The sequence below is a fragment of the Mesoplodon mirus genome (genome assembly GCF_964341445.2).
Source record: "Mesoplodon mirus genome assembly, chromosome: 3".
In the NCBI taxonomy this organism is placed as follows: Eukaryota; Metazoa; Chordata; class Mammalia; order Artiodactyla; family Ziphiidae; genus Mesoplodon; species Mesoplodon mirus.
In genome coordinates this window covers 162181215-162204437 of record NC_138978.1, presented here as the reverse complement: position 1 = coordinate 162204437, position 23223 = coordinate 162181215, and the positions used below count along the sequence as shown (strand labels likewise).

The following is a 23223-nucleotide window of genomic DNA, read 5'->3' as shown; positions in this document are numbered from 1 at the left end:
AGCGAAATAAGTCAGTCACAGAAGGACAAATATTGTATGATTCTATTTATATGAGGTATCTAGAGTAGTCAAATTCATGAAGAGAGAAAGTAGAATGGTGGCTGCCAGGGGCTGAGGGGGTGGGGTGGGGAATGGGGAGCTAGTTATGAGTACAGAGTTTCAATTGGAGAAGATGAAAAGGTTCTAGAGATGAATGGTGGTGATGGTTGAACACCATAAAAGTAGTTAATGCCACAGAACTGTACACTTAAAATGGTTAAAGTGGTAAATTTTATGTTATATATATTTTGCCACAGTCAAAAAAAAAAAGAGAAAAAGAAAGAAAGAAAACTTCAGGGTAAATCTTAATGACCTTGGATTTGGCAAAGGTTTCTTAGGTATGATGCCAAAAGCACAACCAACAAAAGGAAATAGATACACTGGACTTCATCAAAATTAAAAACTTTACGTGCACCAAAGGACACTATTAAGAAAGCGAAAAGACAGCCCACGAAAAGGGAGAAGATATCTGCAAATCATACATCTGATAATGGTCTAATGTCCAGAATATAAAGAATTTTTAGATCTTAAATATAAAAGACAACTCAGTTTAAAAAGGGGTGAAACACTTAAATAGACATTTTTCCAAAGAAAACATATAAACTGTCAACAAGTACATGAAAAGATACTCAATGTCATTAGGGAAATGCAAATCAAATCCAAACCATGATGAGATATCACTTCATGCCCACTAGAATGGCTAATGAACAGAAAAATAATGTGTATTGGCGAAGAAGTGGAAAAACTTGAACACCCCTGAATTTCTGGTGGGAATGTAAAATGGTGTAGCTCCTGTGGAAAAGTTTGGAGGTTCCTCAAAAAGTTAAACATCAACTTACCATATAACTTAAATTCCCCTCCTAGGTACAGAACCAAAAGAACTGAAAACAAGTGTTTAAACAAAAACATGTACACAAATTGTTCACCGCAATTATTCACAACTGCCAAAGGGTGGAAACAACCCAACTGCTCATCAACTGATGAACTGATAAAATGTGGTCTATCCAGACAACGGAATATTATTTAGCCACAAAAAGGAATGAAGTACTGTTACATGTTACAACATGGATAATCCTTGAAAATAGGCCAAGTGAAAGAAGCCAGAAACAAAGGCCAAATATTTTATGACTCCATTTATATGAAATATCTAGAAGAGGCAAATCCACTGAGAAAGCAGATTTGTTGTTGCTAAGGTCTGGAGTGAGGGGGAAATAGGGAGTGACCGCTTAATGGGTACAAAGCGTACTCCCGGGGTGATGAAAATGCTGCAGGACAAGACACTAGTGATGGTTGCACATTGTTAAATGCCACTCGACTGTACACTTTAAAATTGTTAATATGGTAAATTTTATGTGGCTTTTACCCCAATTTTTTTTAAAAAAGCTCCCTTTTCATCACTCTTACCTGACAGTTAATATCGGCCCTATGTTGTAGCAGGACTGTGACTAGTTCCTTATGTCCTCGATCACAAGCCCAATGGAGTAGAGCTCTGCCCTAAAAACACAGAAAAAGATAAATGAATGTGTTAATCCAGTTGTGGGACCGTATAAAAGATACAAGGTCTGAAGAAAGACGGAGTAATATGCAAAAATGCAGATGAACTATTCTAAGAATGATGGATATAAAATGTTCTATGGGGAAAGCAGCAGACTGGAAATCAGTAGAAAGTCCTGAGTTCTACTTCTGGAATCTGTTCTGTACTAGCCCAGTGACTTTCTTCAGCTGAACAGTTTCCTCACCCACAGCGTGGGGGTAACACTATCAACAGTAATACCAATAACATGTGTTGAATGAATGAGTTACAAAATAACGCTCTGTAAATTTTAAAGAACTCTATAAAGGTAAGAGATAGTTTTAAATTATGTCCACTTCTGGTGGAAAAAATCCTATGGATAAAAAAAAAAAAAGTACTTAAACCTAGGTAGAGATCATAATCTAAATGCAGTTTGTCTAAATTTACTCAAGTTTATTCCTTAAAGTGTAAGAAAATTTAATCACTTTGAAACTAAGCATTTCCCCTTCATATCCCAAATTTACACCCTGAAATATCCCCAAAACGTTAGTAAAGTCTGCTAGTGTTTATCTTCAAATGTTGACTGTGAAAGCCACTTGTAAAACAGAATAGATATTAACTGTCAGGAGACAAAAGTACTAAATATGAAACATTAATTTTAACTGTTGTCTACCAAGGATGAACGGTTACTCTCAATGTGTTAATTCTTTTCTCCACTGTCAGAAATCTTAGTTTAGTTAATGAAAGGAGCCTCCTCGGTCCAAAGAATAAACAAAACCCCCAAAGCTAAGGGCTTTTCTGAAGAAATGAGTGATGTATGGCTTAACACTACTTTTTTCGGGGTGGTAGTGATGTCATTTTTTAAAGAATGGAATGTTTTTCCAAATTAAGTTGAAATCCCTGCTTTATGTCATTTTAGAAAAGATTTAAGCAGATATAAGCTGGGACAAAGATGACTTTAAAGTAAAAAGCACCTTTCAAGAAAGCTTTTCTAAACTCACACACTTCACCTTTCAGACTCTCTTCACATACCTATTAGTTCAACTAATCAAACCAGGAACTATTCTTGAAACAAACAAACAAAAGAAGTAAGACAACTTCTTCCTTACAAATTGTCCTTTTCTTTTTCTTTCATTTGCTCAATTTATTTTTACTTACCTGTGAATATCTGTTTTGCAATAGGCTTACACAAAATCCAAAGAGGAAGGGAAGCAAAAAATTTTAAAACGTGGGCAAATCATTCGCAGTTTATTGTAACAGCAAAACTACTTTGCTCAGAGCCCACTAAGAATTTTTTTAAATGGAGACAATTCTAAAAGCCAAGTAAAACATGTACTGTGGAGTAGAGAATAGAGTTGCCTATGTTAAATGTTCTCCAGCTCTAATGTGTACTGATTTAGTGTTACTAGAGCACTAATTTCAAAACCCTCTATACGAATAAACAGATATTCTAATTAGACTCTCAGAACTAATACCAATGTATAAAATATTTTATAGTTCAATGTAATTATTTCACAGCTTTTACATTAAAATAATCAGATAAAATGTCAAAGTCTGTATCATTCTTAGTTCTAATTTTAACTGTACATTTTATGGCTATTAAGTTAAATTAACAAGAATTACTGTATAGTTAAAATGATGTCTGATAGACTTACACAGAGCACCTACCAGAAGTACCTAATAGTTAAGTAGGAAAACATAATATTAATATATCTAGTATTTTTACTACAAGATGTACAGATAATTTCTATTTCTCAACCAGATTCCTGATTTCTCCTTAGGTTTAACCCAATAGGGTTACATCAACTAATGCTAAATTATAAATCCTTAGCTGTTTCAGTGGGAAAGCAGACAAGCAACGCATTTTACTGTTAATGGGGAGTTATATTTTAAATTTCCCATATGTGGTGCCAAAAATTTACTTTAGAGGAAACACCTATGACTGGACCTCAGTAGTGATTTTCACTTTGGATATATTTTCTAGAAGGGTGGCACTTGTATAGCAATGTTTTAAGGAGGATGATGTGCTCTCAGACATTTACACTATGCTTTTTAACAGGTTTTCTGACCTGCAATGTAATTAATTTTTGTAACACATTATTTTAATGGTACACTAATTAACCTTGAATTAGAATGAATTCTCTGACAATGACTTTCTGCAGAAGGGCTGAAGACAGCTACATTAAGACCACCTAATGATTAATATTTTTATGCAGCATTAAGAAGTTCAAAAACAAGAGCAGGATTAAACATACTTGTAAATAAGCATAGATGAAGTAAATCAGGCTTTGGAATTTTTGCCTTCAAATATCCTGCATTTAAATGAACAAAGATCAGCACAGCCAGATATCTGAATGTGATAACTCTTTACTTCTTCAAATTGTAGAGTTCCTGTAAACATACTCTAATTTAAGATTATTAGTTCAAGTAATAAATAACCAGTAATTTGCAGAGATACTATCCTCATAACCCCTACTGATAAAATCAGTAAATAAACACCTGTGGTTTCTTTCCTTTCTCTTTGTTAGCCATAAACATATATGGACCAGTAAAATGCAATTATTAAATTTATTAAATTAGTTTTGATACAGGATTCCATAATTTCTCTTCCAGAAGGAAAACCATCAATTAGGTGCACATTAAATTTATATTTGCTTAAAGATTTTATACAAACTTATGAGATATTTTACCTATTTTTAGATATAATTGTTTTATCTTCTATGAATGATATAATCTCTTACAAATTTTCAAGTTAAATTTATTTTTACTGTTACCACAAAAGCTGACAATTGTTTGTTTGCTTCTAGTTTTAATAACTTCTGAAAGAATATCGCAGAACTATTTGGGACATTTGTGGGGAAAGCCATTATTAAAAGGAATCTTTGTTAGGCCAGCAGAAGACCACAAGCACTGTTTCGAGAGCTCTGGATAAATTCTGGAATTCAAACACAGTAAAACACAGTGGGGAAGAAAGAGTTCCCATCTGTTAACCAAGGGTGCAAATACCGTTTTACCTCAGACAGATGAATGACTCTAAAGTGCTTGGAAAGTGCAGGGTGGCAGCTAACCTATTAAGTGGTATTACTTTCATACCTTCTGGAAAATACAGAGTGAGTCTTAATATTTTATATGCTTCTTTGATATCCTTGGTTACTTGTTCTTAAACCATGTAGAATTTTTAAAAATTAGATTTTCTCCTGGATATCACAAATTAAATGAAAAGAGATGGTATTATAAAATGACTCGATATTCTTAGGGTATTTTGAGAACAGATACAAACAAAGCATGTACACCATATATACAGTAGACAAAAACATGGCAAAGTTGGTATGTTTAAATTTGGTAAGAGTTGCCATTCTATCAAAGATGGCATGGTATAGTACTGTCTAATTACTAAGTGAAATACAACAAATAGGTTGACTTGAATTCCTCTCTCCAAAAAATTGGGTTTCAATTTACAATTGATTGACTTCAGCTACCAATAACCTGTAGCGTCTCTGCCTCCTCTCTCCTATCCCTATCTTCTACCCTTTGCTGCTGCCAGTGTAGCAGCTGGCTACAGTGAGAACTCCCCCACCTGCAACCACCAGAAACTACACAAAGCCTCCTACTTCCACCCACCTCTCATTAGTGAACCAACAATGTTCTTTCAAAAACTTAGACAGCAGTAGGATTGGGTGGCAGTTTATGATCTCAAGATGTGGCTAACATGGAAGCTAACACACATTTAAAATAAGTGAATACTTGATCTCCTTCACTGGCTAAGATCTAAGGTAAAAGGAAATGGTATTGCTGAGCTATCAGGGAATTCAGAAGGATTTTAAATACACTACTTTAGAAACTCCCTCTATAAGCATTTACTAAGCCATAATGTTAGTAACTAAAGGGTTAAGGAGTAAGCAAGGGAGATATTACTTCATCCTGTATAAAATAATAAGTAATCCAGTGATAATAATAAGGTAGCCAGGTGTCCATCAGAAGATAATGGATAAATACACTACGATGAATTCATATTCATACAATGGAATATTAGTCAACAATGTAAAGGAAGGAAATACTGATCTATATGACAATATCAATGAACTTCAAAAACACTATGCTAAATGAAAGAAGCCTTACACAAAAAAGTACATATTATGATTCCATCTATATAAAGTTCTAGAACAGGCAAAACCAATCTATGGTAGAAGGATTATCAGAACAGTGGTTACCATTGTACGATTAGGAGAAAGAACTACCTGGGATGGGGCATGAGGGAATTTTCTGGGGTGACAGTAACGTTCTATATCTTGACAGGAGTTTTGATTACACAGGTATGTGCATTTGTCAAAATTAATTGAATGTGCACTTCAGATTTGTGCATTTCATTGTATATATACATGTTACCTTAAAAGAGGAACCAAACTAATACTGAACTCTAGTTAATGATATGTATGCTGAAGCATTTAGAAGAAAATTTATTGCCTATAAAATACTCTGAAATGCATCAAAAACATAGATCAATTGATGGATGGATAGAGAAACGGCTAGATATTGATAAAGCAAACATAGTAAAATAACTAGTGGTAGAATCTAGTGGTAGGGATATAGATGTTCACTGTAAAATTCTTTCAACTTTCCTGTATGTTTACAAATTTTAATAATAAAGTGTTGGAAAAAAACAAAAATTTGCACACCCACACTCACAGCCACATTATTCACAATAGCCAAAATATGAAAGCAACCCAACTGTCCACAGATGGATATTTAGATAAACAAAATGCAATATATACATACAAATATCATTCATTTTTTAAAAGGAAGGAAACTTTGACATGTTATAACATGGACGAACCTTGAAGACATTATGCTAACTGAAATAAGCCAGTCTCAAGAGAGCTTGTGTATGATTGTATGATTCCATTTACACGAAGTACCTAGAGTAGTCAGATTCATAGACACAGAAAGTAGAATGGTGGCTGCCAGGGGCTGTGGGAAGGGGAGGAATGAGGAGTTAGTGTTTAACAGGTCCAGAATTTCAGTTGGGGAAGATGAAAAAGTTCTGGAGATACACGGTGGTGATGGTTAAACAATGTAAAAGTATTTAATGACACAGAACTGTACACTTGAAAATGGTTAAATCTGTGAATTTTGTTATGTATATTTTACCATGACAAAAAAATTTTTTAAAAGTATGCTGCCAAAGCTCATAAGATTTAAATGACTTTCACTATTTTCTCATTCTGCATTAAGTACGAGTTTCTGGTGTAAAGTATTACCATAGGCTTGATTTTTAAATGGTGCTGCCTGTATTAATACAAATGAGCATAATTTGACAGTTCAGAATGCATTTCTCAATTATTAGTGTGAATAAACAAAGTTCCTTCAAATTAATATGTTTATCAACTACATAACCAAACTAGCATATACTCAAGTGTAGAAAGTTATTTAAGAGGATGAATTTTTTCCTTCCTTTCTTAAATAGAAGCATAAATTGAGCCTTAGTACACTGACTCTGCCTCTTAAAACTTTTGCATCTTTGTTAGGTTAGTACTGTCAGTTTTGCCAGATTTTGCAGCAGTTTCTCAAGCCAAAAGCATGTAAACTGTATTCTGACATGAGCCACCAATTTAAAACAAAGCAAGTACAGAAAGGAATGGAGTCAAGAGAAAGGTGATCTTCTTCAAAGTATTTGAAAGAATCAATAAACATATGGAAAATGGTATAAAATTAGACCTTCAAAAGGACAGAAAGAACTTAACTAAAGAAGTAGCTCAATAAAAGAGGAATTTTTGAGTGTATTAGACAAAAATCTATGGAAAAACCAATGCATTGTATGAATGCTTCTCGGGGGAGTGATGATACTGCACTGGAATAATGTCATCTAATTCATTCAAATATTATTATATTGCTACATTTGTTCTAAAACAAATTTAAATTAATGTAAAAGTTTAAAATACTATTTAAGGGACTTCCCTGGTGGCACAGTGGTTAAGAATCCGCCTGCCAATGCAGGGGACATGAGTTCAAGCCCTGGTCTGGGAAGATCCCATGTGCCACGGAGCAACTAAGCCCGTGCACCACAACTACTGAGCCTGCGCTCTAGAGCCTGTGCGCCACAACTACTGAGCCCGTGTGCCACAACTACTGAAGCCCACGCACCTAGAACCCGTGCTCCGCAACAAGAGAAGACACCGCAATGAGAAGCTTGCCCACCACAATGAAGACCCAACACAGCCAAAAATAAATTAATTAGAAATAAATAAAATATTATTTAAATATCACTAAGAAGCATGTATTCAGTGTCTACTGTATATGGCACTGATCTGAGAAATAAACTGTGTGACAAGAATTGTACAGACATATGTGCCTGATGATTGATAAGAAATATTCTGTTCATATATTAAGTATACTTTATAAATTATTTAAATCATCCAAGATATTTTCTTGGAAGAACTATAAGTATGTGGCATGTGTGAAGAGTTATATTAACTGACTCAAAAAATAAAAATTGAAGCACCATTTTAAAAAATGTATAAGCTTTTAGACCTTCACATTTCTCTTTATATTATCTACACCTCAATTTCCAAACATTTCTGCAAATGATTAAAAAATTTAATAGAAGCTGTAATTTAAATAAAAAATGAGTACATAGAACACCATGATGCTATAAACTTGGAACCTATAGCGTCCTGAATAGTAAGTATAACTACAAAACTTTTTTCTATTACATGAAATATAGACAGCGTCCTAATTACCATATCAGTAGGAAACACCACATAATTTTCTCAAATTAGAAATATATGCCTTACTATATTTGTAGCAATTACAACTTAAATAAAAGATACACACCAGGAACTATACTTGTGTATAATAAAATAATTTCATTATAGAATAGGAATATTTTATTTAAAAGGCATTTTATATATATATATGTTCATGTGCTATGATAGCTATAGATTCAAATCTAAGCATTTTTGGCAATATAATAATTATGTTTATTTCAATATGTGGGAGTGCAAATGTGGCTTATCATGTTATGACTATAATTAAATTTCTCTATGTGCTCACAAAAAATTTTAAGTGAAATAAATGTAATTTTTAATCATCTCAGGGAAAGACTGAAATTGGGCTGAATCTGCTGAATGAACATTTTATTTTTTTTTATTTTTTTATTTTTTGGCAGTATGCGGGCCTCTCACTGTTGTGGCCTCTCCCGTTGCGGAGCACAGGCTCCGGACGCACAGGCTCAGCGGCCATGGCTCACGGGCCCAGCCGCTCCGCGGCATGTGGGATCTTCCCGGACCGGGGCACGAACCCGTGTCCCCTGCATTGGCAGGCGGACTCTCAACCACTGTGCCACCAGGGAAGCCCTGAATGAACATTTTAAATAAAGTCGTATACCATTCCAAAGAATCTTAGGCAATCAGTAGTGAAATAACTCAAGCTCAAATATTAGACAAACACCTAGAAGACCATGTTCTTTCAAAATTGTAATTGTTACCCAACTTATTATAGTAGGGAAATGTCTTTTTAGCTAGCAACTTAACTTTGAGATTATATACTTTTAATCCATCATCAAAGCTTGCAAACTTGTTTTATTTGCTAGAGCTTTAAGTGTCATGAAGCAGTACCCTTTATTTTATTTAGGATGTTAATTTTAAGCTCCCACCTCCCTCACGTTCTTAAATTAATTCATACAAATCCCTGATTAATAATAAAAGGACTTGCCATCAGTATTTAGAGCCCAGCCCGAGTTGTCATGGCTGAAAGGGCAGAAATCTGCTTGGAGCAATGAGAGAACCCAACTGAATTCTGGGCGTCTCAGTCTATGAATGTGTAAGCACTTCATCTGTTCATGGAAACACAAGTGTTCTGGCAGACTTGGGGGGAAGGCAGCTGCATGGGTAACAAACTGGGAAACCATACTGTATCAAAGTCACTAAATGACAGAAGCAAGATATTTTACAAGTGTTACTTTTATTTTCACATAAAAATGGTGTTGTTTAGTGTAAGCTATTTGAGTTCTAGACATTTATTTTATCCCTATCATTGCTGCCCAATGATCCCTGCAGAGGTCACAGGTGGATTTGACTATTTTATAAAAGAAATTGTTGCAAATCAGAGCACAACAGTAGCAGGGTCGACTGGAAATTGATTATGCTTCTTAAATCCAGTGGTGAAAAGAACACTCTCTCAGACCTGCATTTCCACTTAGCAGTTGTATGTACTCGAACAAGTAATGTGTACATCTCTGAAATAGTTCCTGTCTGTGAACTAAGGATAACATCTACCTTACAGGGCTGTTATAAAGACAACACGGTAATAAGTGAAAGTACCTTACAGAGTTGTAAATATGGGGAAAGTACTCTGTAAACTATAACCCACACTGTATAAAATAGTATTATTTGAAAGATGGAGAATTCTAACAGGGATAATATAGTACATACACAATCATTTCCAGTGAAAAAGTGACCTTGAAAAGTTAAGTGGGCTTTTCGTTTCCAGTTCCATATATAAGGAGCTAGGAAGTTGCCACTCCATCCTAACAACAAACAAAAAAGCTGAAGAGACTGAAAAATCAACAATTCTTAGATCCATAAGAAAGGGCAAGACACAGGGCAAACCACTGCCCCTGAGACGAGAGAGACAAATAGGTGAATTCGACATCCTGGAGCAGAGCCTCACAAGTGGAAACCACTCGGGGAACCAGAGTCAGGTAGGAAAACCTGACTGTAATTAATGAATTGCTGGAGGCACAGTGCAGACAACTCTGAGGGTTAAAAACTCCAAGGGCATCTACTCAACCCCTCTATCTGCAACCCCCCAATAGTGTGAGATTTACGTGTAGGAGCTTGACGAGGTTCCCACAATAAATGTCAGAGAAACATCCCCTCATGCTTCTGGCAGGGGGAGGGGAAATTAACCATTCTGAAATATGCCAAAGCACTCTGTTGTTCTCAAAACCGCCTGTCTTCAGGGGAAACTGGTTAACCAGCACCTAACCTGTTGGGGTATTACCAGAGCCTAACTGACCTGGGGGAAGGGAAATACCCAACTCCAGTCCACTCCACCCATTCTGCCCCATCTAAAGGGGGAGGAAAAAAAAAAGAGAAACATTTGTGAGATTCCCAGTCCAGAGGCATAGGCTCACTACAAAACTGAGACCGAACCATAGGACCATAGAACACTTTCTCTCCCCAACACCTCACCACCACATTACTAAGAGCTTATTTATAGCAGTTCCTTTTATCTGATATATCAAGTCCAGCTATCAGTAAAAATTACAAAACAAACCAAAAGGCAAAAAATCCACAATCTGAAGAAACAGAGTAAGCATCAGAATGAAACAGGGCAGAGATGTTGGAATTATCAGGTTGAGAATTTAAAACAACTATGATTAATATGCTAAGGGCTCTAATGAATAAAGCAGGCACCACGCAAGAACAGACAGACAATGTAAGCAGAGAAATGGAAATCCTAATAACCAAAAAGAAATGATAGAGATAAAAAAACCACTGTAACAGAAATTTTAAAAATGCCTGTGATGGGCTTATTAGTATACCAGACATGGCTGAAGAAAGAATCTCTGAGTTAGAAGATGTATCAATAGAATCCTTGAAAACTGAAAAGTGAAGAGAACAAAGACTGGGGAAAAAAAAAAAAAAGAAAACCCAGAACAGAATATCCAATGGCTATGGGACAAATACAAAAGATACAATGTATGCATAATGGGGATACCAGAAGGAGAAGAAACAGAGAAAGGAACAGAAGAATACCTGAAACAATGACTGAATTTCCTCAAATTAATGCTAGACACCAAGCCACATATCCAGGAAGCTCAGAGAACACCAAGCAAAATAAATGCTTCAAAAACTACACTAGGCATATCATTTTCAAATTACAGAAAGTCAAAGATAAAGAAAAATCCTGAAAGAAGCCAGAGGACAAAAAAAAAATATTGCTTACAGAGAAACAAAGATAAGAATTACATCAGACTTCTCCTCAGAAACCATGCGAGAAGAGAGTGGAGTGACATATTTAAACTGTTGAGGAAAAACCCCTGCTAACCTAGAACTCTGTATCCTGAGAAATTATCCTTCAAAAGTGAAGAAGAAATAAAGACTTTCTCAAACAAATATTGAGGAAATCTGTTGCCAATACACCTCCCTTGCAAGAAATGTTAAAAGAAATTCTTCAGAGAGAAGGAAAATAATGTAGGTCAGAAACTGAAAGAAGGAGCATCAAAGCAGGAATAGTGAAGGTACAATAAAACTTTTATTTTTCTTACTCTTAATTGATCTAAGATAACAGTTTGTTCAAAATAATAGCAACAATGTATTTGATTATAAATGCTTATGTATCATATATATCTTACGTGTGTACTAATATACAAACACGCATATATAGTATGCATATATACGTGCTTATGTATGCTTTTATGTAAGTGAAATGAGTGACAGAAATGATACAAGGGACAGGAGGGAGGAATTAGGAATATTTTGTTTTTATAAGGCACTCACGCTACCCATGATGGTATCATGTTATTTGAAAGTGGACTTAGATTAGTTATAAATGTATATTGCAAACTCTAGGACAACCACTATAAAAGGTCAAAAAAAAGCATAACTGATATGCTAAGAAAGGAAGGAAAATGGAATCATATTAAATGCTCAATTAAAACCACAAAAGGCAGGAAAAGAGTGGAAGACAAAAACAGGAATAAAGAATAAGGGCAACATATAGAAAACAGTAACAAAGATGGTAAATATTAAGCCAACTATATTAGTAATCACTTTGAATGTCAATGGCCTAAGTGTACCAATTGAAAGACAGATTGTCAGAGTGGATCAAAAACACAACCCAGGGCGGCTTCCCTGGTGGCGCAGTGGTTGAGAGTCCGCCTGCTGATGCAGGGGACACGGGTTCGTGCCCTGGTCCGGGAAGATCCCACATGCTGCGGAGCGGCTGGGCCCGTGAGCCGTGGCCGCTGAGCCGGCGCGTCCGGAGCCTGTGCTCCGCAACGGGAGAGGCCACAGCAGTGAGAGGCCCGCATACCGCAAAAAAAAAAAAAAAAAAACACAACCCAACAATATGCTGTCTATAAAAAACCTACTTGAAATATATAGGCACATATAGATTAAAAGTAAATGGATGGACAAAAAAATACCATGCTAACACACAATAGGAAAACAGGATTAGCTATATTAATTTCAGTCAGAGCAAACTTCAAAGTAAGTAAAGTTATGAGGGATAAAGAAGGGTATTACATAATGATAAAGAGGTCAATTCTCCAAGAAGATGTAACTATTCTTAACGTGTATGTACCTAACAAAAGAGCATCATTCATGGATGGTAGGAATACAAGATGGCACAGCCATTTTGGAAGACAATTTGGTGGTTTCTTAATAAACTAAACACACTCTTACCACATCATCTACAAATTGTACTCTTTGTTATTTACCCAAAGGAACTGAAAACTTACGTCTACACAAAACGTGCCCATGGATGTTTATAGCAGCTTTATTCATAATTGCCAATACTCAGAGGCAACCAAGAAAAATCCTCAAGAGGTGAATGGATAAATAAACTGTGGTACGTCTAGACAATGGAATATTATTCGGTGCTGAAAGGAAATGAGCTCTCAAGCCATCAGAGGATATGGAGGAAACTCAAATGCATATTACTAAGTGAAAGAAGCCAATCTGAAAAGACTACATACTGCGCGATTCCAACTATATGGTCTTCTGGAAAAGGCAAAACTATGGAGATAACCAAAAGATCAGTGGTTGCCAGGGGAGTGGGGGATATGAATATTCAGAGCACATAGGATTTTTAGGGCAGTGAAAAGAGTCTGTATGATACTGTAATGATGAATATTTCATTACACATTTGTCCAAATACATAGAATATACAACACCAAGAGGAACCCTAAAGTAAATTATGGACTTTGGATGATAATGATGTATCAATGTAGGTTCATCCTTGGTTTAAAAAAAAAAATACCATGTTAATAATGTTGGGTCTTATGGGAAGGGAAATCTCTGTACCTTCCTCTCAAATTTATTATAAAACCTAAAACTGCTCTGCTCTTAAAAAAAAAAAAGTCTTTACAAAAAAAAGTTGTGGTTTCTTCATTTCTTCATTATATCATCATCCTTCATTCATATTATTCTCTAAGGATAATCAAGACAGCTAACATTTGAGTGCTTGGCATGTGTGTTTCAGGTACTGTTTGAGTGCCTTATATATAATACTCAAAACAATTCTGACACAGGTACTATTATTATTCCCATTTTACACATTAGGAAACTGAGACAGAATAAACTTGACAAAGGTCATATAGCTAGGAAGTGACAGTGCTAGCACTCAGACCCAGGTAGTCCAGCTCATCACCATTATACTATGCTGCTTCTGCTTATTCATTCATTCAATCATTCATTCACTCATAATTCATCAAATCTTTACTGAGCATATGGAATACACCAAGAGCTCTGATAGAAACATTTTCAACAAGGAAGATCTCAAAACATTTACCCAGGAAGCTACTAAAGGAAATGCTCCTTCAAAACCAGGAAATAAATAAAAGAGGACGCTAGTGGAGGAGACACTCCATCAAAACACAGAAGTAAACAATAAAAGATGAAGACCTGGGATCCAGAAAACAGAAAAATCCAGGAAAAAGGGGAAGAGAATTCCAAAGACAGTGGTAAAGCATAATCCCAGAATGACATCTATGCAAGAGGCCTAGAGAACAACCAGTCCAGTTTAGAGATGAAGAAGGAAGGAGGGTTCCAGAGGGATATTGCTAAAAAAAACATGGGATTGATTATCTGATGTGCTTGACTGAACAGAGAAGACCTCTACTGGGCAATTTGAGGAAAGAATTGCAATAGGAACATAGAAAACCAAGAAAAAAAAAAGAGGCCATTATTAACCTTAAGAAAAACAAAATGTTGTACCATGGTATGTAGATTGCATTATTCATAATTATATAATTTATTCATTCCCTTTCCACCCTTGCCTTGCTTCCCTGCAATCAGAGCAGACTTCCTACTATAGTGACCTGGGGCTTGGCCTTGTGACTTGTTTTAGACAAAGGAATGTGAGTAGATGTGACACATGCTACATCCAAGGAAAGCTTTAAATGTATTTGTGGGGTCTGGTTCTGTCTGCCTTTATTGTCTGCCCCATATAGGGTCTATCCATTGGGATTAGATCTTAGAATGAGAAGACATATGAAATCGAGATGAACTGAGCACAAACAAGGCTAGTAGAAGCCAGCAGAGTCTCAACTGGTTCCAAGGCTTTTGAAATACGAGCAAGAAATAAATGTTGTTAGCCACTGAAATTTGGGGTTTTGTTTGTTTTGTTTTTGCTAGAGCAAAAGCTGACCAATACACATAGTACAGTCCATAGCTCAGCAACAAACAGTGTTTACATAGTCATAATAATATAGTTACATTATAATCATAATTGACTATATTACATTAATTATAGTATAATTTGTAATAATAATAAAAACACTGATATAACAGAGATGCAATCAGAAAACTGACACTAAAAATTGTGATATTACTATTTTAAGAGGGTGGGGAGAGAGAGGGGGAAGATGAGTAAAAGAGCTAAATCCTAATATAACAGAAGAAAATCAATAATGTTTAGACTTGGAAAATCAAGAGATACAAGTATATTATTTAGAATTAGGTAGGTAAATTGCAAATGAAACAACTAAAAGCACTGAAAGTTTTTGCCTCAAGGGAGTTAGAATCAAATGTGAGAAGGATGCAGATAAGGGAGTACATTTTTTGTTGTAAGACTTATAGTACTATTTGATTTCCTTTGAACGATCTACATGTATTAACTTCATAAAAATCTTAACTCATGAGCACAAACATTAAAAACGACAATAAAATCAAGAGAAGCAATCGTGCCTGACTGACCAAAATAAAATGTATTCTGATCCTGAAAGGCAAAAAAAATCCCAAGTGGGAATCAGAAGAGCCGGTGTTACTGTTTCACAATCTGGCTTCCACTTTTCTCTAGCGACATCTTTCTTGACTCCTTTCATTATTTATAGGAGAACAAACTTTACTACAGAATTACAGTCTTACATTTTCAGTTCCAGATGTCACTGAAAATATATTATAGGAAAGATGCTGCCTAAAAGTGAGATAATATTAAGGGCTAACCTGTATAGAGAGCCCTCAATTAATACAGAAGTTGATCATCTACGATCACTGCATGTCCTCTTCCTAACAATTGCCACCTTCTGGTCATTTTGATTATCTTCACTGCATTATCAAAGAATGAGAAAAATAACTGAAAGTGATGAATAAATTTTGCTCCTTTTTAAACAACTATAATTCAGGGACAGTTTAAGCTCAATGTGTGAACAGTTTTATTCACAAAATAAATAAATTAATAAGTAATATATTTTACAAAATAATTTAGTATAGGATCCCTTTAAATAGCAGGCCTGCATTTAAATGATTGGATTTACCAAAATTTTGACAGTTTCTAGAAATACAGTTACTGGGCAAAGGACAATATACTTGTTTCAGGTATAATGATAGAAGATACTAAAGCTATTTATAAATATTTTAATATTACCTATAGATTTCACATAAATATGTTAATAGTCTCTCCCTTTAACATGAACAAATATAAGTTATTTTCCTGCTACAAGTTTCAGCTAGTAACTTCTATAATGGACAGAAATATGATGGATACAGACACAGAAAGTATCTTAACTGGGTGACACCATCTCATTTAGATATTCTGATATACTCTTAACCATAATGTGGTTTGAGTTGTAGTTCAGAGGCCTGCTGTGTAGAAAAAAAGCACTGGGGAAGAACAACAAAGCATAAGAAAATAATTAACAGGGCATGTTCTTCATACCTCTTCATCTTTCATATTCACATCCACGTTTTTTGATTTGAAGACTTTGGTTATATGGTCAATATTGTTTTCCCTGCAGTAGTCAAATATGTTTTTGTCTTCTTCCCTAATTAGAGTAAAAAAAAAGAGAGTGTCTGTCTTACTAGGTAATACATAAAAGTTACATATTTTTAATACAATCTGTTTGCTGCAAACATTAATAGAATCTGTTTTTATAAAGAATTTTACATGAACAATAGTGGATTTTCAGTAAGACATAATACATCCCATCTCTGAAAAGACTAAAGTTCCTAGCAACTATAATTATAGAGAAGAGCTTCATCTGCTTTAACAAGTTACACTAGGACACTAATATAACATCTTGAGTAGATTTTCTCAGTGCTCTTTTTCTCCCCAGTTACTTTTATACACTGACAGGCACATATATCATCTGACTCAGAATTTTCAATTGTAGCACTGCAGTGAGAAGGTCATTTACTATTGCCTGTATAGAGGTAGCAAAAGATCATAGAGGTAGCAAAAGATCAGGACATAGCTTACTACTTCTCTTACAGAATAACAGAATGATAAGTTGGTTGCTATCCAAGTTTTTAAGAAATTACACACACAACACGAACATATATACACACACACCAAAGTAATTTTCTTAAGGGAAAGATAATTAGAGCATCACAAAATTCAGAAGTCCTTCATGAGATAATAAAAATAAAGACTAGGAAGCACAGTATGTACTCAGCACTGTTCTAAGCATATCAATGTACTAATTCACTTAATCTTATCCAACAGCTGCTTCACTTCACAGATAAACAGGTAAGGAGAGGTTATATGACCTGTCAAATGGCATCACATTTATCAAGGGTAGAATAAGAGCTAGAACTCACTCAGATCAACTGATTTTGCATATAGTCCATTTTTCTATTATATCAAGCTACATCTCAATTAGTAAGCTGTAGTCTCTTCCAGAATCTAAAGCAGAAGTTCTTAACATGAGGTCTATGAGTTCTCTAAAATAGTATACAGAATTATCTGTGCAAACGCATAATGCATTTTTCTGACTGTGTTGGCAGTGGGTAGGTGGGGAAGGGGGAGGTAGCTTCAGTGAGGTTCTCAAAAGGATATGTGATTCCCAAAAGATCAGTAATTTGGAATATTAATAATGAAACTCTTCTACATTTTCTAAACAGGCATAAAACAATGCAATTTGAGTTTCAAACATTATAACTAGTATGTTCTACAACCTGTAAGGCCATAGCTTCCATTCATCAGAAAAAAAGCATCTGACCATAGGAGTCCTTCTATCTTAAAAGCCAATACCTTATACCCTATAAAAAGTTATTTCTAGGGGGCTTCCCTGGTGGCACAGTGGTTGAGAGTCCGCCTGCCGATGCAGGGGACATGAGTTTGTGCCCTGGTCCGGGAAGATCCCACATGCCATGGAGCGGCTGGGCCCGTGAGCCATGGCCGCTGAGCCTGTGTGTCCGGAGCCTGTCTAGTCAGAAGTAATTAACTTAAAACACACTACTTTGGCATTAACAGTCTAAGCCTTCCTTATGCATGTCATGTATTTAATTGAGCACCTACTACATGCAAGGCACTGGACAAGATTCTGTTGATAATAGATGATAAGGATAAGCAAGAAACTTTGCATTCAATACATGTACTGTATGGTTGAGATGATAAAAATCTATATACCATTAACATAAGGTAAAATTGGATCTTTAAAAAGGCCTATCAGAATACAGAGGAGAAACAGCCTGCTTCAAGCTGGAGAAAATGAGCTAAGTTTCCAGGAAAAAAAATCATGTTTTAAAAAAAAATAGGGTCTCTTGAAAATGTTCATTTGCAAAAGAGAAAATGCTTTTCCAGATCACTTATTCTGGAAGAAAATAGTGAAGTCTGAGGCCAAAACCCCTGAAAGGAGAAGTCTGATTTTTTAAATTAAGTCTGCATATAATAGTATTTTAGCTATATTTAACTATCACAAAAAATACTTTCTATGAAAAAGTGCATTCAGCATTCTGACTTGGGAAAGAGAGGGACCTATTTTCCTTCAATACAATAACAGAGACCCCTCTAATTCAAGAGGCAGAAACTTCAACTGTGAGAGAAAGTATTGCATCATTTTAAGTCATAATAAAAAATACACTACTCACCAATTGTTCTGGATTTGAAAATAATGGGGAGTTGGTCGTGGGGCACAGAAAGGAAAAGTATGGAGGATCCTTGGGATGTAGGTTACCCATACCCAGTAAAATGCAAGAATAATTCAGAGATGAGAGGATCTTCTGTGTGGTCCTTTTTCCTTAATTCCAAATGTGCATGTACATGTATGCCATAAGCAGTATTATTTAAAATGTTTATATTGCTTAATATATTCTCAATGTTTCTTATATGTATCATTTATATCAATTATTTTGTTTTGGTATGTGAATTTTTTGGAGGTCGTGGCATTTTTTCATCTGTATACCTGCTTTTCAACTGCAGTTTATCATTGCTAAGTATGTTAGGCACGTAGAGGTATTTATAAAATACTTCAGGGTAGAGTACACAATGTAAATTAAATATAATATGGGAAAGTCAATAAAAGTTACCACAAATGTGCTGCAAAGCTGTGTGGCTAATATTAAAAAATATTAGGTGATAATCTTGGGCTTAGTTGTTCAATATAGTTATCTATCCCCACTTCAAGGTTTGACTATCTTACTTGCCAGCAACCAAGCTGTCTTTATACAATGTCACCACCTAGTGGCCAAAATGGAGAAACGTCTGGAGTAACATCTTTCCGTTATCTCTTTTCTTGCCCCCAACAAGATTATGTACAATATACAAATCAAATTCTGTCTTTTTCCCTCTGTATTTCCCAGTTAATACAGTCTTCCACAGGCAATTTTCCTCTGTATATCTATACTTAAACGAAACAACAGGTGCAAACAAATTCAACCATTACCAAATATAAAAGAGCCTTAATAAATGTTAGTGCCCTTCTACATCTTCTCACTTTATCTTCCTTTCTCTTTTGATTCTTACCCGGTTATCTTTTTCCTGCTCTCTGATGAATGTGAGTGACAAAATCATCATATCCACTCTCTACAGATGAGTATGAATTATTTTCATGATGCTACCCTCAAGAATGTCCCATATTATCACAGCACAGGACTCTCTTTAGATTACTCCAAATTTCCTAGAATTGACAGAAAATACATTTGTCTGAATGGAAAAAACCACTGGCTTTCTTTGAAATTCTTTTGAAATATAAGGGCACACACTTGTGGAAGAGAGGGATGGTGCTTAAGTATAGCTGTCTTTCGTGAGAATCATGGGAAGAAGAGATTCTTGCCCACTCCTAAAAATGCTATCTGCATCACTTTCTACAAAGACTGCATTTTCCTGTCAAAAGACTATTTCAGAGAGTTAGCCCTCTAAAGATGGCAAGCCATCTAAAGTCCATTTAACTACTTTCCATCTACCTCACAGAATTAAAAAACACATTTATGGGGCTAGCTCAGAAATCTAACTATTTAATAGACACATTCAGTAAATACTTCAATTCATGTATTTATCAAGCAACTGGCAATCAGATATAAAAATAGTATTCCAGTAAACAGACAAAGAAAAAGTATTTATTGAATGAATGAAAACACACAGAAGGGTAAGCCAATACTTACACAAATATAAACAAATGCCACAAATTCCTCAAATCAAAGAATGTACACCTGTGGGCTCTTGGGGTACAGAAAGACCCAAAAGAATATGCAGGAATGGAAAATTTTAAGAGAATCAATTTCAGCTAAACTTCTAAATAAACACATTCTTTCCTAAATTGATCTACCTGAAAAAGTTCCTGTGGTAAATATTTCATTGCCATTCCCCTTTTCAACATTCCCGTTGCTCAACCATTCTCCTAGTTCATAAAAGAAAAGCACATACCTCTCTCCATACTATGGTATACTTCTAGGAAACATAACCAAAAGACTTTACTAAGATTTAGCAAATGACTATTAATTAAATCTGTTACTCTTTTGCTTAAAAGTACTCTGTTTAACTAATATACAGTTGACCCTTGGACCGGCCTCCCCCCAGTCAAAAATAACTGTTAATAGTTAATCCACCAACTTTGCAGTCAGCCCACGGTATCTGGGGGTTCTCCATCTGAGGATTCAATCAACCATGGATTGTGTAGTACTGTAGCACATATTTCGTGAAAAAATGTAAGTGAACATGCGCAGGTCAAACTCATGTCATACAAGAGTTCATTGCGCTAGGAAAGGTTTGGGGAAAAAAATTAATCCCAGGTTGTACTTCCCCAAGATATAAATTGTCCATGGTACCAAATAAAGGGACAATTTCGGTGAAAAACTGGTTTTGGGAAGCCCTCCTACAACTAAGGTTAGAGGATGGAAGAGGTGAAATAAAACAAAAAAGACTTGATGCTAGGACTTCCCTGGTGGCGCAGTGGTTAAGAACCCACCTGCCAATGCAGGGGACACGGGTTCAATCCCTGGTCTGGAGAGATCCCACAGGCCGTGGAGCAACTAAGCCCATTCGCCACAAACATTGAGCCTGCGCTCTAGAGCCCATGAGCCACAACTACTGAAGCCCATGAGCCACAACTACTGAAGCCCACGTGCCTAGAGCCCGTGCGCCACAACAAGAGAAGCCACTGCAAGGACAAGCCCGTGCACCACAACGAAGAGTAGCCCCCGCTCACCACAACTAGAGAAAGCCTATGCGCAGCAATGAAGACCCAACGCAGCCAAAAATAAATAAAATTTTTAAAAAAAAGACGATGCTGAACTCTGTCTCATTCTAATAAAATAATATTCATCTGTTAAATAAACTATTTTGAACATTAAGACACATTTCCAATAAAATTTTTAATTTATTTTTTATTATTTTTTATTTTTTGCAGTACGCGGGCCTCTAACTGTTGTGGCCTCTCCCGTTGCGGAGCACAGGCTCCGGACGCACAGGCTCAGCGGCAATGGCTCACGGGCCTAACCGCTCCGCGGCATGTGGGATCTTCCCAGACCAGGGCACGAACCCGTGTCCCCTGCATCGGCAGGCGGACTCTTAACCACTGCGCCACCAGGGAAGCCCTCCAATAAAATTTTAAGACACGTTTCCAATAAAATTTTACTTATGTTTAATAATTATTTAACAAAATGTATAATGAATGTTGATCAGCTGTATAGAAATAATAGTTACAATTCAAATGAGAAAAATTTAATGCTTAAAGCCTCTGCATCACAGAAAATTAAAATTTTAACAATTCCAACTTAATACATATTTCTGTTGCAAAGAATTGATAGTGTACTAAGACTACACAAAAATATATTGCTTTAAAACAAAATTGTGTGGGAGAAGTAGAATTAAAGGAGAAAAAGGAATGATGTAAAATTCCTAACTATTAAAGACCTTATTCTGTATTTTAAAATCAAGATCAGAATTTTATTTATTTTAATTAAACTTTCTATTTCAAGACAATTGAAGCTTCATGTGCAGTTGTAAGAAATAATACAGAGAGCTGGCAGTATTTTCCCAGTTTCCCTCAATGGTAACATGTTGATGTGTTTTTAAAAATGGATTACATTATAGTATTTAGATTCTACTGGATACATCTAAAACAGTAATGTTTATTTTAAAATTCCATTTACAAAATGCCAGAAATTATGCCCTTTGCAATTATTTAAATTTTTAAATAAAAATTTTAGATGCTACCATAAAAATATAAAAGGGAATAGCCTTCCAAAATTTTCTTAGGAACTACATCAGCAAAGGTTTACAGATCACAAAGAACCTCCTTGGTACACTGCATATAACGTAAGTAACAAATGTTAGTAACAAATTATTTGGGGAACAGAATATTTATCCACCTTCCAAAACTTGGAGTAAAGGGTAGTAAAACTGTCCTCTTATTTAGCTAAACAAACTAAATAAAAGCTACTAATGAGAGGAGAAAAGAATGTCTCCTAGATAACCTGAACAGCTACTTGATTCAGACACTAACCTTAACACATCTAAAAAAACAAAACAGTGAGACAACTACCATGAGTAGGAGGTAGCAATGGTTAGCAATGAACCATAGGAGGAAGCAAAAATCTGTGAAGCCAATTTTGAACACTGCCCAAAGGAAACAATTAATCGAAGGCAAAAAGGCATTCTGAGCTACTTCTCTGCTGGGAGACAGTCTGTTCTAGAGGCATCATTAGGACTTTGACTAAAGCAAATCTAAAAATAATTCCCCTGGGCTTCCCTGATGGCGCAGTGGTTGAGAGTCCGCCTGCCAATGCAGGGGACATGGGTTCGTGCCCCGGTCCGGGAAGATCCCACATGCCGCGGAGCAGCTAGGCCCGTGAGCCATGGCCACTGAGTCTGCGTGTCCGGAGCCTGTGCTCCGCAACGGGAGAGGCCACAACAGTGAGAGGTCCGCGTACCGCAAAAAAAATTTAAAAAAAATAAATAAATAAAAATAATTCCCCTTCTCTCGCTCTATTTAACATTCACAAATGGTCACCTGACTGTCTTTCTGGGTTCCTCAATACTCAGACTGAGGGTACACAGGGTATCAAAGCATTTGGATCACTATAAAGATATATATAATTTATATATGGTAAATATATATATATATAAATTATATATAATTTATTTATGGTAAATAAATAGCCATTTAGTCTACACATCAGTTTCAGATAAATTTTATTACTGCTACATTGTTTCTGAGGGTCTGGTCATCTATGTGCCTTTTATTTAGATCTTTGAGATTGAAGAATGGACCCTGACCTATGGTA

The 23223-nt window shown here is 35.6% G+C and overlaps 1 protein-coding gene across 5 annotated transcripts in view; it reads right to left on the bottom strand.

Annotated features, from left to right (window-relative positions):
• Nucleotides 1-23223, bottom strand: part of ACBD6 (acyl-CoA binding domain containing 6) — a 227427-nt gene that overhangs the window by 135294 nt on the left and 68910 nt on the right. For 3 of the 5 annotated variants that reach the window (XR_014293615.1, XM_082616570.1, XM_082616571.1), the window contains exons 5-6: nucleotides 16436-16541; nucleotides 1444-1533 (exon numbers count right to left, since the gene is read on the bottom strand). The exons of 1 other annotated variant lie outside the window; for it this stretch is intronic. Coding sequence is in view for 3 of the 4 variants with exons in the window: in XM_082616570.1 (XP_082472696.1) it covers nucleotides 1444-1533; nucleotides 16436-16541 (196 nt within the window). In the remaining variant the exon portion in view is untranslated. The remainder of the gene's footprint in view (nucleotides 1-1443; nucleotides 1534-16435; nucleotides 16542-23223) is intronic. One more of the 5 variants, XM_082616572.1, reaches the window with a different exon arrangement.